Source organism: Phycodurus eques, chromosome 23 (assembly GCF_024500275.1).
Source record: "Phycodurus eques isolate BA_2022a chromosome 23, UOR_Pequ_1.1, whole genome shotgun sequence".
Classification (NCBI taxonomy): domain Eukaryota; kingdom Metazoa; phylum Chordata; class Actinopteri; order Syngnathiformes; family Syngnathidae; genus Phycodurus; species Phycodurus eques.
Window position 1 is genome coordinate 1,542,956 of NC_084547.1, and position 14,545 is coordinate 1,557,500.

A 14,545-nucleotide genomic window follows, 5' to 3' on the forward strand; every position below is an offset into this window, starting at 1 on the left:
AAAAAAGAAAAAAAAGAAAGCCAACCCCAAAAGTTACCAGGTGGCTGAGATGTTATTCCTTCGGAAGGAAGCTCCTCCTGGTCCTTTTTTTTTTTTTTTCTTTTTTTTTTTGTTCCCCCCCACCCCCACCCCAGGTCCGTTGCACTTCAACGGGAGACGGCGGCGACTGCGGAGCGGAGTGTGGTGGCGTGCCGCGGCCGAACTTCTCTCCTCATCTCAGAGGCACCGGCGAGGAGGGCAGCGAGGGAGGGAACCCATCCGGGAGGGAGGGAGGAGGAGCCTGGGCGGGCCTGTTGCGAGTCGAGGAGGGGCCTCAGGCTTCCGGTGGGCTGGGCTCGACGAACAGTGCCTGATGATAAATATTATTTTTTTTCCACACACAAGAAAAACAAAACAAAAAAATTAGACATTCAATTAAAAATACACATTTGTAAATTATTATAAAATGCATTGATAAACAAATGTATTTACATTTATTGTATTATTTACTGATTTATTCGAAGGAAAATTACATATACAAGTGTATACTGCCTACAAACATTCAAATTATACATACCATGTGTATATTATGAAATGCGCTGGTAAATTTAAAGGAACTAAGACAAATTGTACTGTATACATAGAATTCAAAAATTTTATTACTTTACATTCTATGTATAAACTTATAAATATACATATTCATACACAATAAAACGCATTGACAATTTGTTTATTGTATTATTTACTTGGAAAAACAATACAGTAGCACATTTACTACATGTATAATGTATGTAATTTTTCTAAATATGTGGTATTTAAAATTCTTTCATTGTGGAAAATGGAACAAAAACATACATTAGTTTTATGTTTAGTAAAAATGAGTAAAATATTCAAACATGAGTGATAAATTATAGTTTAGTTTTATTACCATCATTGTAGGAACCAAAACGCATTTTATTTCATTGTATTAATAAATAAATGATAAAACAGAATACATTGTTTATTTTAATCATAATCACATTTTGTGAAAAAACATTTCTTGATCTAAAATCTCAAAACAATGTTTTGCGCAATGATAAAAAGCGGGCATGTGTTGGAGCAAAATATTTAAATTATATTTTTGAAAATGGGGAAAACAAATTATTTAAATTATTTATATGACATGAACGTTTTCCATCAATTTTTAATAAATTGTTGATATTATTTAACGTTGTTATAAATATAAATAGCAGTATATTGTATTTTAATTGTCATTTTTTGAATCAGTAAAATATATATATATTTTTGTATTACATATTAAAAAAAGAAATGAAAAATGCATCATATCTCTTGGCGATGCCTGGCAAAAAAAAACAAAAAAAAAGTGTTTGACGACATCACATAGAAATGCATGAGTCAGCAGCAGAGTTCTGCATGACAACATTCAGAGATGACGCACTGCACAAAATCACTCGGGATCATTTGATTTTTAGGCGCCTGCAACTGAAACAAAAGAAACACTGATAAGCGACACACCTATTTACTGCCTTGGCCATGTGTCTGTGTCTGTGGAGGGGGTGGGGGGGGGGGTGAGCTTGAAAAGATGCTAGGAGCCTTTGAATGCTCCCTCGGTTCAAAATAAAGATTGTGAGCAGCTGCATATAACCATGAAAGCAGACAGGAGCTTGATGACGATGTTTACATCGATACAATTTAGTGTCTTCCTTGTTCACAATGTTGAGAGCTGGTCGAAGAAAAACAAAAATTGTTAAAAAGCGCAAAAATGATCTCGGGACAGCCACAACAATAATATTTGATGCTAGCATACCAATACTGTGCTGTAGAGAATCTCACTCTCTTTAAAAACCAAAGACCAAGTCCGAAACCTTGGTGTTCTGATAGATCTGACTTTCAACAGTCATTTCAAATCAATTACTAAAACTGCCTTCTACCATCTGAAGAACATATCCAGAGTGAGGGCTTACATGTGTCAAGCAGACCAGGAGAACCGCATCCATGCTTTTATCTCAAGTCGACTTGACTATTGTAATGGTCTTCTGACTGGACTCCCTAAAAAGACCATTAAACAGCTACAGCTCATTTAGAATGCTGCGGCTCGGGTTCTGACCAGAACAATGAGGTCAGAGCATATTAGTCCAATTCCAATCCCAGTCAGCTACTGGTCTATAAATCACTAAACGGTTCAGGTCCAGAATACATGAAAGAAATGCTAATGAGTTATAACCCAGTAGGGCTCTGATATCGACAGACTCGGGTCAAACAGTGGAGCACAGAGTCCAAAGCAAACGTGGTGAAGCAGCATTTAGAAATGGAATAAGTTCCCAACAGACATGACATCAGCCGCAAGTGTGTATGTTTTTACGTCCAGGTTAAAAACTTCTTTATTTTTTCCCCCATGCTTTTTAGAGCATTTCCACTTTTAAATGATATTTCTTGCACTGTAACGCGGTTTTAATTGTATTTTTATTTTTGTTCTCTTTGTTTGAAATGTTTGTTTTTAAATGCTTTTAATCACAAAAAGCACATTGAGTTCTTGTGTATGAAATGCACTATACAAATAAATTTGTTTGGCTAAAAGGAATATTTAGTATTATTGCTAGTCACTGTAACATTAACTACAGCTTGAAAATTACCACTGCCCTTAAAAATTGGAAAGTACAAATCTGTACTTAAAAAAATTATTCAATTAAAATGTATTGCACTCAAGTTACATTAAAAATGTACCTTAATTTTTTTTAAAAGAAACCGCTCTTCACGATGAAATGCTTCTTTTTTTTTTTTTTTTTTTTTTTTTAACTCAAAAGTTAAATACAACTTAACGGCAACTCAATGTATGGACTGTACTGGAATTCAAAAAATAATAATAATAAAAAAATTTTAAAAAATCAGCAGATCTAACATTACGCAGATTGAACAATCAATTCAGTGATTCTTTCACATACAACTAGAGGGCACCCACGTACCCCTAGTGGTACTCGAACCACAATGAAAACACTGTCTGAACCACAATGAAAACACTGTCTAAACACAAATCTATTCTTACCTCCAAAAGTTCTTGAAATGTTTTTTTATTTTTTTTTGGTCTATTTCAGGACAGTGCTTGGCCAGGGATCAGAAAAACGGAGCACCGCAACTCCGCCCCCTAAAAAAAAATAAATAAATAAAAAAACAAAGAAAAAAGAAAGTGCATGGGGTATCATTTGGTGTATGTTGAGATGTTCAGGCTTTTACATCCCTTTTCCACCCCCTCTGTCTGTGTGTTTGTGTTGGGGGAGAGGTTGGGCGCCCACCCTCCCTCCCTCCTTCCCTCCCTCACTGAGCATCCGACCACACAGCTCAGCCATGAGACCTGTCAAACACAGCTGGGACATCTCCTCCTTCCCACTCTCCCTCCCTAGACTCCAGCAGGAAGCTTTGATACGGTGGAGGGGAGAGGAAGGAAAAGGTGGGGGAGGGGGGCACTTCCATTTTTATCCGAGACCCTCCTCCTCCCAAACTACTTCTCATCAGCATAAAAGCATATCCTCTTGTCTCTCCTTCATCGTGGATGCTTCACAAGCATTGTAATTGATACAGACGTGATCGGGGGGGGGGGGGGGGGGGGGAGACAAAGGGTCTTTTTGTCTTTTTTAAAGTGCAAGTCCAGCAAAAAAAATCAAATCTAAACAGGGTACCATATCATTGTCGCTCACAATCCAGCACATACACATCAAAGCCCTCTGATATGTTAACTTTAGACCATTTCTCTCAGAAACACAACCAAACAATGTCAATGTATTTTGATTAGCTGTGCAACGTATCGTTACCAACAACAACACACCAGAATCAATTGATAGCATGGTGGTCCCATATCAGTTGTGCAACCTTTTTCTTTTCTCTGAGCCACAACCGAAATAAGGTAAACCTATTTTTTGTTAATATCGCCATATATCATGACGTTATCACTTAACACATTCACTGCCATTGACGGCTTTAGAAGTCAAATAGCCATGTTAACTGGGAAGGTTGGAAGTGAATGACTTAATATAGTGTCGATACAAAAGCATTGATATCGATATGATGGCAGTCCGATATCAATTTTGCACTTTGACATTTTTTTCACAGAACCACATCTGAACAATGACCATACTTTGAATGCAATTATGAAAAATAAAATCGATAACATTGTGAGGGAAAATACTGTCGCTGTAAGAAAATGTTTTTATTTATTTATTTTTTTGAAATTACGCAATTATCTAAAAAAAAAAAATGTTTACTACTTTAAATGAACAAACAACAGTGATGCCACGATGAAGGCCGGCACATTTCACAATCGGGGAAGGCTATAAATAGCCAATTCCAAATATAGCCAAATACTATTTCAACTTCCTCTCCCATGACTTGCTATCATTGTCAGCCATTTTGTCTGCATTAACATCCCCCCACAAGATTAAAAGCACCAACACCCACTCGCTCGCTCACTCAATGTATCAACTGGAAAAAACACTTACCGACGAGCCCAAAATAACAGCGACGACAGACGACACTTCATTACAAGAACAAAAGCCAAATATTACAACATAAAATTGGTAACATTACAAAGAAGAAGAAAAAAAAAAATCATTTTATGGAAAAAGTCATACTGTAACAGACACAAAGTTATCAAACTAAAGCTTACATTACAAATATGACAATTAAGTCCTAATTTAATTAAAATGAAGACATAATTTTAGGAGAAAATGTCATACGGTCATAACTTCTCCATTTCCAAGAAAAAACATTTTAAAAGTGAATATTTTAAGATACTAATTTTAGGACAGTGTTTTGGTATACGCGATAAAAGCCAGGGTATGATAGGGAAAAAGCTAAAATATGTGAATAAATTCATAATTGTATGAAAATCAACCCATTTTACAAGGTCATAACATCATAAGAAAAGTCGACTATTTTCTGAGGGGAAAAAAACAAAAAAAGTTAAAAAATACAAACAAAAGTGTAAATATCTTGAGATAGTAATTTAAGATTCAGGTTTTTTGATATGACACAATAAGTGGTGAAATGATGGGAAAAGTTGTTATTTGATGTAAAAAAATAAAAATGAAAAGCTGAAATAAAGTACACATGCATAAAGTTGAACTATTACAAGAATAAAGTCAAACTGAAGTGAAAATAAGTTAGGATCTTCCGAGACTATAGCTGAAATGTTACGTGACTAACGTAATTTTACAAGGAAATAGTCGTAACTTCAAAGACTATAAATACAAAAGCGGAAATTTTACATGAATAAAGTTGGAATTTAACGAGAAAAAAAGTCTCAGCTTGGAGAGAAAATCAAACATTTTTGAAAATAAGATGTCATTTTGAGAGACTGAAGCTGAAATGTTGTGGACCCACAAAAATAGACGTAATTTGAGCAGAATACGGTGGCCATTCTTTCACTGTGGACCTCAAATTCTGCCCGGCTACCAGAAGCCACAAACATTGGACGAAAAAGAAAATTTTCTCTGAAATGTTTTAATTTTCACACCTATAATGCCTAATAACTTAATATTGTTAATACTTAATAACGTTAATAAAATAAAAACGTTATTTTAAAAGTAAAATAAGAAATAAAAAGTACCTTTATTTGGTTGAGCCAGCAAATGCACAGAAAATCATTTTGTTGTCCTTTAATTAAATGGGAAAGAAAAGTCACAATTTAATTAATTTTTTTTTAAATCTAAAAGAGGGTGTGGGGTTTATTTAAAAAAATAAAAAATAAAATAAAAAGGCCCTTCTTTTCTTCGTTTATTGTCTGTTGGGGTGCATGTAGCCACTCCCGCTTGAATTCTGCCTGGAAACACAAAATCAACAGTTACATTGAATCAACTCAATGACGCCCCCTATAGTCATGCTGTGGCGCTTACTGTCTGAAGTTGTATTAGCATGTTATTCTTGTCACTTTTCTGACTTTTTTACATTTTGTTTGAGTTTTGGGGCATTCCACTGCATTCATTATTAAACACTATATTTTAAGTACCGTTATTCACGGATGAAAAAATATTTTAAATACTAAATCACATTATTTTGAATTATTACACAATTGCATTTGCCAAAAATAAAGAACTAAATAAATTACACACCGCAGTTGAGTAAAAGTGGGTAAAATACTTACTGGGAATTGTCAGTGTGGAGGTCTTGCCTTGAGGGCTGCCTTGGAAAAGCCCATGCCCGTGGGGATCCTGTCGGGATATCTAACAGCAATCCACTGGCCCATCAGCGCAAAGCGCTGACCAGAGACCGCCGAGGTGAGTTGCGAAAAGATAAGTGGCGCCAGGGGGAAATGCTCCGACTTACGTGAAATAGTCGGATGGCTTCGTCGCAGCACTCCTGTCGCGTAAAGTTCACGAAGGCGCAGCGTCGGTTCACCAGGAGCTTGACGCTGTGAAGCGAACCCACCCTGCCGAGGGAGACGTCATTCCCGTCAATTTACCGGTCGGCTCGGCGTCACTTTCCGTGGCGTAGGCCTTGTGCCGACTGACCTGCTGAACAGGTTGAAGAGCAGCTGTTCCGTCACCGCCGGAGTCAGGTTGCCCACCCACACCGGAAATAGTTCCCTGGTGGGAGGACGGAATCGCAGTTAAAAAACCCAAACTCCACGTGAATTAAGTCAAAATAAATAAATACATAAATATTAGAAGGAAAAATACTTGAATAACAGAAAAGAAAATATTTCAAGAATACATTTGTAGTTTTAAAGTTAAAAAAATAAATTAATAAAAATACAAGAAATCTGAGATATCACATTAATAAAAGGTATAGTATGACAAAATCACAAGAATAAATCTGAAATATTGCCTTCGTCAAAAAAAAACAAAAAAACAATGAGAATCAAGTCATAATATTATTTGATCAGTCATAAAATAATAAATCAGAATTATCATTTGAATAAATTAGTAATTTTCTGAGAGTAAAATTTAAATATCACAAATAAAGTTAAACTATTATGTGAGGAAAGTGAAACATTTTACAGGAAGTCAATATTACGGGGGGGGGGGAGTTTATATATCGCATGAATAAAGGAAAAAAAATGCTATTGAAGTTGTAAAATTGCCAGAAAAAGGTTGAAACCTTAGGAAAATAAAGTCATATTACACAAATAAATGAAATATTGCATAAATTAAGTCAAAATAGTAATGATAATCTTGTTTTTGAAATTGTACATTTTCACATGAATAAAAGTCTAAATATTACGGGGAAAGGTATTATTGAGAATAATGTATTTTTACAAACAACTGTAATTCTATTCTGCAATGACGAAAAAGTAATATTAAACGCTAATATTCATGTGGTTCACTTACAAAGGATGATCCTCTTGAGTTTGGAGGCTGGGCGTCACGAGGGGTCGGGTCTTCGCCGGGATTTTGGGAGCCGCCGGGCCTTGTGGGGCTTTGGGGGAAGGCGCAAAAACAGGGACAACTCAGAGAGAGAAAGTTAGAAAGAGGGGGAAATTTAAAAAAAAAAAAAAAGAATGTCTCACCGATACGCGGGTTTAATCTGGATAGCTCCTCGTGTGCTTTCTGCACCGTCCCGTGTATATTTAAGGCATTTGAACTCTGCTCCTGCGTAAATCCGTACGCCTGAAACCCAAAAACGTGAGGACGGCTCGTGAGCGGAAGAACTCGTCAATCGGCGCCAGCGTGCCAATCGCGCACCATGAGCTGCTTGATCTGCGTTCGCATAATTTCTTGGGTGGCCTCAGCACAAGAGCCGTCCATCTTCAGAATCTCCTGGAAGGCCTGGATTGACTCCTGGTATCTCTGCTCGGGAGAGGACGGAAAGCGGTGAGGGGAGCGTTTCAGTGACACTGGCCGGGATTTATTGAAAGCAGTGCAGCATCGTCAAGCGCTTCGTCTTTCCTTTTACAGAAGTTGGACGGTAAAGTGTAACGTTAAAAAAAACAAAAAAAAACGGCCAGTGACCTTTAAACCCGCTAAAGCTCGTCCCTTGCGAAAAAGTCCTATATTCCAACCCGGGCGCATGCCGAGGCACAACTCCGCGTCGGCCAGGGCCTTCTCGTATTCCTGCAACTTCTCCAAACAGAATGCGCGGTTTACAAACAACCTGAAAGGAAGGAGAAAGAGAAAAAATAAAAATAAATGCGTTGCATTTTTTGTTTTTTTTAAATGTTCAAAAAGAAAAAAGATGTAGTGCATATCATTTTACTGACTTGACATCCGTAGGATTATACTGGATGGCTCGGGTAAAATAATCCACCGCCAACTGAAAATGTCCGGAGTTAGCACACTTATTCCCACCATCTTTGAGGAATTTAAAAACGCGTTAAAGCACAACAAAAAATGAAGCGCAAACGGGCAGGAAAATGCGGGAACTCACCAGCGAGGGCGTAGCTTATTTTAATATTAGCGTGTTTGCCTGCAGACACCTGTGGGGAAAGCGTGGGAAATGAAAAACTCAACGGCTGGAACTTTATGAAATTTAATTTACGGAATTTCATGTATACAACTCAAATTGCAGTTTTATGTAAAATTATGTGAATAAAGGCAAAAAAAAAAGTAATTTTAAGAGAAAACATCTGGAGAGTAAAGTCATATTTATGACAAAGTTGAAATATGGGAAAGTCTTAATATTACAAGACCAATTGTTGGAATATGCTTGTTTCATAGAATATATATATATATATATATATATATATATATATATATATATATATATATATATATATATATATATATATATATATAATATCGTGTAATATTACAAGAATAGTCATATTTTTTCAGAGAATGATGAAAAAGTCTACAGTATGACTTAAGGAGAACTTTTATGAGGATGAAGACAACATTTTTATTTTACGAAAATAAAATCGTACTTGGCTAAATAAAAGCTAAATTAAGACAACAATCTGAATTTCATCCGAAGTCATAATTACAGGAATCCAGTTGGAATATTACATGAAGTCATACGTTGAGAATAAAAATATTGCTTTTGCTTTGACAATCTGGAGTATACAGTGATAAACACGAGAGAAAAAAAATGATTTTTTTAGGGTTAGAATAAGAATTTGAGTATCCGACCTCCTTCCCGATGTCCTTATCGGATTTCTTTGGAAGTTGTTCTTTGCCGAGTGGCTTCTTACTCCCGTTCTCCTTCTTAGGTTTCTGCTTCAATTTACGCTGAACTATTTGGGAAGCGTTCCTCATGAAACAACTTGTCAAATCAAGCTCCTTTGTTTAAAAAAAAAAAAAAAAAAAAAAAAAAGTTCAATGTTATAAAATCAAGAAAAATTACACAATTTTCGAATTCCTTTGTAAAAATAAAAAAAAATTAAATCCAGTTCCTTCTTAAACAAAAAAAAGTGCAAGTTTTTTTTTTTTTTTTAAATACAAACAAATAAAATTCATTTTAAATAAAATCACAAATTGTCAATCAGTTCCTTTGGAAAAAGTAGGATTTATTTTTTTATGCAAACAAAAATATTGATATGTCAAGATCTTACATAATAAATCTGAAAGTGAAACAGCTCATCAAATCCAGTTATTTTGTAATATAAATATAAAATATCTTTAAAATACAAATACATACAAATATTTATCATTTAAAAAACAACTCTTCAAATCTAGTTCCATTGTAAAACAAAAAAACATCATATATAATTTGATTACAAACAAAAATCTATTTAATTTAAAGAAATGTATTGCATAAAATAAAAAAAACAACATAAATCTAGTTATTTTGGTAAAAAATAAAAAGTATAAAAAATGTATACCTAGGTGACAAACACAAACAATTAATACAAATATATATATAATAATATAACAATCATAATATAATAAGCCTAAAAAGTCATTTAAAACTCACAAAAGAGAAAAAAACATTTCATTACATACCTTAACATCGCGAGAATCGCTTTCGCCACGGGAGCCCACTTCCATTCCGACTTCCGCTGCAGCTTCCATTCCGACTTCCGCTGCAGCTTCCATTCCGACTTCCGCTGCAGCTTCCATTCCGACTTCCGCTCCGACTTCTGTCCCGCCTCCCTCGCTGTCTCGCAATTTATCTCCAACCGCCAGATTCTCCTCCTTGTTGGACTGCTGTGGACCATCAGTCTCCTTTTGAACAGAGCAAATGATTGCATGTAGTGAGGCCATTATTTAGAAACAATTATTAGAATAATTTGTAAAATGACGGCTATTTACGGTGTTCTCTTTTTCCTTCTTCTTTTTCTTCCGGCGCTTTCTTTCCTTCGGTTTCTATTGGCCGATGGCACCATAAGATCAAAGTTGTCGCAATTCATACTTTTCAGCAAACAACATTGATATTTCGCAATTGCAACAGTCTGACTTTTACGAGAATAAAGATGCACATTTCAATGAATAATGTAAAAAAAAAAAAATCTTGGGGAGGAAAATGTAATCTAAAAAGTTGCACTTTTTCCAGCATGTCAAAAATGTAACACAACAATGAAGTCATAATTTTATGAGAACTAAACTGAAATTTTCTAAAAAAAATTCAAGAAGATAAATGAAAATTTTACCGTACGAATAGTTGTAAAATAATTAATGTAAACTTGCACTGCTTATTTCCTAGAAGAATTGTAATTCAGCAGTACAAATAAAGTTGAGGATCAAGTCAAAATATTTAAAAAAAAATAAACTTGTCATTTTACAAGACAAAAATGACTACAAACGCAAAATACTAATTGGAGATTAATGAATTAATCCATGGATGCGGCTCTTCCCAAGCGTACCTATTTCTTTAGCAGTTTGTTTTGAGCCTTTTCTTTGATTTTGGCTTGCTCTACTAACAAACGGGCTTTCCTTTCAGCATCCTACAGGAAAAGAGCCGTCAAAAACCCACACGCGCCAACTCGGCAAAAAGCAACGACGACGACAATTTACGCTCTCATTGGTCTCTTGTGGAATGTTGGTCACTGCTCTTTTACGGAAAACAAAATTGCAAAAATTGTAGTCTGCCCCTGAGGAAATTACGACCACTTCATCATCATAATCGTATGCCTGTGAGGAAGGGAAAAACAATTTTTTTTTTTGGTTCGTTTTAAACATGACAATGGCATACTCCTATTATCTGTCCATTTTTGGTAATAAAATAATTTTTATATTAATTAAATGGCATTTTTTGTCAATATCACTGCCTTGTTGAGAGAATAATGTCTAACTCTGACAAGAATAGTAGAATTTCTCCAAGAAAAAAGCTGCACATTTTACGACTATGGAGATGTAATTATAAATCTGGAAAAAATCATTAATTGTACAAGAATAAAGTTGCAATATTATTGCAAAAAGGTCATACTATTGCTCCAATAAAGTCAAAAATATAACTCCATTAAAGGCATCATTTTATGGGAATAAAGTTGTAAAGTGTACAAGACTACAGTCGCAATAAAGTCATACTCGCCACAGGAATCAAATCATTAAATCTACAAGAATAAAGACGTAATGTTATTGCAAGACAGTCGTAATTTTGACAAGACTAAATTCGCAATATTCCGAGAATAAAATTGGAACATTATTCCAATAGACGTAATGTGACATGTGTATTCATTCTACAAAAGTACGTTGCAATAACACAAGGTAATACCATTCCAAGAAACTTCCTTTTTATGGGAATAGAGCTGTACATTTTTATAAATTTTAAGATGCCATTTTTTTTGTCAATAAAGGGGTAATGGCAATGTGATTAAAGCCATAATATTTCTACAAAAGTCTTCTTTTTTTTTTTTTTTTTATGAAAATAAAGCACATTCCGTGACAACTTCTTACCTGGGAAGAAATTATAGTTTCACTTTTTGGGAAACACAAAGCCCAATGACACATTACAGTACAGTAAACAGTAAACATGTTTGTTGATGGAAAAAAAAATCATTATCTTTACGTTTCACTTTCATTTCTGCAGAAAACTGTGTTGACTCGTTTGGCACCACCAATTATTTTATTTATTTTTTTAAATTTTCAATCAGGGTTGTCCAAATAACCAGGGTATCGAAATGATTTGGCCGGCTGCTTTGGCTACTCGTATTATTTTAAATTCGTTCTACTGATATTATTTTTCTCGATATGCATATACCCTGTTTGCACACCACATTAGATACACCAGCTACACAATCAAAATATTAGATTAGAGAGATATTCACAACTTGACACGCGTATGAATTAACAATATAGAAACACCTATCAATGTATAAAATAAAATAAAATGAGGGTAAGCAAATAAGTAAGTAAATAAATAAATAGGGGCGAGAGGTCTTTCCCAACTTGCTAAACAGCACTAAGTGTGTACTTACCCACGGGTGCATTCTGGAATCTAAGAGAGAGAAAAGAAAGAAAAAGAGGACAGAGTTTAATCATTGGAAGTGACATTTTGTTTTTTTTTAGCTAACTGGGAGTAGCCACCTAGCTTCTCCGCAAAACATTGGCACAAACACAATGAAAACATGCAGCAAAGGAATTTCCTTACCCATTTCTTCACCGTATGTATTCATAAGCACTTCTTAACGATACCGGTAAACTTAATAGTGTGTAATAATTACGCTATAAACGCTTAAACATCTGCTAAGTGTGCGTATGTCTGCGGTGACAAACACCGACTGGGTTTCGGGAGTGGGACTTCCGGTTGTGGAGCTAACATTAATTTTTTTGTACGCATGCGCATTGTTTCTCGTACCTTTCCACGTGCGTCTTTTTTTAAAAAAAACTTGATTTTATATATCATTCAGGCAACTAAGCATTATAAATCTATTATTGTGGATTATTTTAGTGTCTCGGTAAATCAATGTTATGCTTACGCAGTGTTGTACGCATGCGCAATTTCCAGTTGCAATTCAGGAAAATAAGCAATGTTGTTGATTTTGTTTGTAAAAAAATACCATAGCGGACGTAGCTCAGCTCATCTAGAACAAAAATGCACACAAAAAATTCCTTATCTTGCATTCTGCATATACTGTATTCATCGAAATAAAATATAAATCTCTATCATTCAAATACACACATTTTAAAACATATCCATAGCATCCTGATGGTATTAATGTATTAAAAATAGCTTCAATGTGGGAATTGCTTAAACGTCCATCAGTCGCTGTTAAAAATAAAATAACAATAAAAAATAAAAATAAAAAAGAAAAGCTTTTATCGTACATATTTTCACATTACTATTAGGTCACATTTTTTAACCAGTGAATGCGCCTGTGACATTAAAACATGCATTATCATTCAGTTCATACACGTTAGTTCATTAAAAATGCAATTGAGTAAAACATGTAATAGTGTATCAGTAATGTCATAAGTTGATTGAAAACGGATGGCCAATCTAGATGCCTAGTTCACACACGCTCCCTTTCAAACTCTTTTTTCTTTTTTTTTGGTCCTTGGGTTGGTCCAGTGAGGAAAGTGCCGCCTCATTCTATCGTCCTTCCGTGACGCACGGAAAAAGCGATGAGTCTATGGTACACGCAGCTGAGGAGGAAGATGGCCGCCACCACCAGAGCGCAGATGATACTGAAGGCCCACCGAGGGCCGAGGAGCGTGTACACGTGGGACATGAACACAGGGCCCAGAGTCCGTGCGCCGCTCCCCGACGCCGTCAGCCAGCCCATGTACACACCCTGGAAATAGGAAAGATGATAACATTATATTCCACTAAATAGAATAAACAAAAAGCTAAGGCTGAGTTTCTGAGCGAACCCTCTTCACAATGAAACGCACACAAAACCAGAACAAAATGAAGGAATTGCAGTCTCGTGAAAATCTGTTGGGTTACGAAGTTGCATATTCACCATCCACTGGGGGGAACCTCACTCTGTTCGCTTTTGTCTTAGCCAGCCCGGGGAATCTTTTCACGTTTGTTCTCAAAGTGATCTTTAAATAAAACTGAGTTATCTCTTCCAGCCTACCTAAGGAACCTCGACTCACTCCATTCAGGCGTAGTTGGAGGTTTCGCACTTCACCTGAGGTTTGGGTCCAAGGATCTTGGAATAAAGTGTGTAGGACATGACGTTGCAAGCTGGATAGCCCACTCCGATGAGGAAATCCGAGGTGATGTACTGAGCCAGGTGGATGGCGGGGGTGTACTGACACCAGGTCTGGTCATATGGGCAACCCGTGGGCTCAAATGAGCTGTTGGATGACAACTGACTCACCAATGAGTTGTTTTTAAGGTCTGGGGAGGAGGGAAAATAAAAACTGTTACACTCAAATTTGAGTCCATGTCAACTTTTTTTTTACTTTTTTTAATACCTGCCCACTGGATTTTGGGGTAATGGCTTCCCCATGGTAGCAGGATGAAGAAGCCGCAGAATATGATGGCCAGACCTGCGAGTAGCACCGGACGATCACCAACCCTAAAAAAAAAAAACGATTTTAAAACTTCCAAATTAGCAATCCTCTGCGGTTGGACTTTATTTTCGGCTCTATCTGGGTTACCTCTGAGCGGCCACTTTTACCGCCAGAAACACCAGGATCGATTCAAAGCCGATGCCGCAGATGATGATGCCGTTGTAGAAAACGGCCTCTCTCCTCGTCCAGGCGAACATGTCCATGGACAACGGCGTGGCGATCCTGGTCCAGAAAGA

At 36.0% G+C, this 14,545-nt stretch overlaps 1 protein-coding gene across 5 annotated transcripts in view; it reads right to left on the bottom strand.

Annotated features, from left to right (window-relative positions):
* Window positions 1-3: 3 nt before the first annotated feature.
* Window positions 4-14,545, bottom strand: part of mfsd8 (major facilitator superfamily domain containing 8) — a 17,842-nt gene continuing 3,300 nt past the window's right edge. Inside the window, exons 1-16 of one of the 5 annotated variants that reach the window (XM_061669615.1) lie at window positions 12,436-13,376; window positions 12,263-12,282; window positions 10,158-10,211; window positions 9,849-10,070; window positions 9,036-9,185; window positions 8,335-8,383; window positions 8,168-8,258; window positions 7,920-8,061; window positions 7,653-7,757; window positions 7,478-7,577; window positions 7,299-7,386; window positions 6,480-6,554; window positions 6,295-6,397; window positions 6,113-6,226; window positions 3,023-5,791; window positions 4-349 (exon numbers count right to left, since the gene is read on the bottom strand). In XM_061669615.1, the coding sequence (XP_061525599.1) occupies window positions 6,122-6,226; window positions 6,295-6,397; window positions 6,480-6,554; window positions 7,299-7,386; window positions 7,478-7,577; window positions 7,653-7,757; window positions 7,920-8,061; window positions 8,168-8,258; window positions 8,335-8,383; window positions 9,036-9,185; window positions 9,849-10,070; window positions 10,158-10,211; window positions 12,263-12,282; window positions 12,436-12,460 (1,329 nt within the window). In that variant the 5' untranslated portion in view covers window positions 12,461-13,376 and the 3' untranslated portion in view covers window positions 4-349; window positions 3,023-5,791; window positions 6,113-6,121. Of the gene's footprint in view, window positions 350-3,022; window positions 5,792-6,112; window positions 6,227-6,294; window positions 6,398-6,479; window positions 6,555-7,298; window positions 7,387-7,477; window positions 7,578-7,652; window positions 7,758-7,919; window positions 8,062-8,167; window positions 8,259-8,334; window positions 8,384-9,035; window positions 9,186-9,848; window positions 10,071-10,157; window positions 10,212-12,262; window positions 12,283-12,435; window positions 13,580-13,921; window positions 14,134-14,210; window positions 14,315-14,396; window positions 14,532-14,545 lie in introns of those variants that run through there. The other 4 variants (XM_061669616.1, XM_061669617.1, XM_061669618.1 and 1 more) reach the window with 4 other exon arrangements.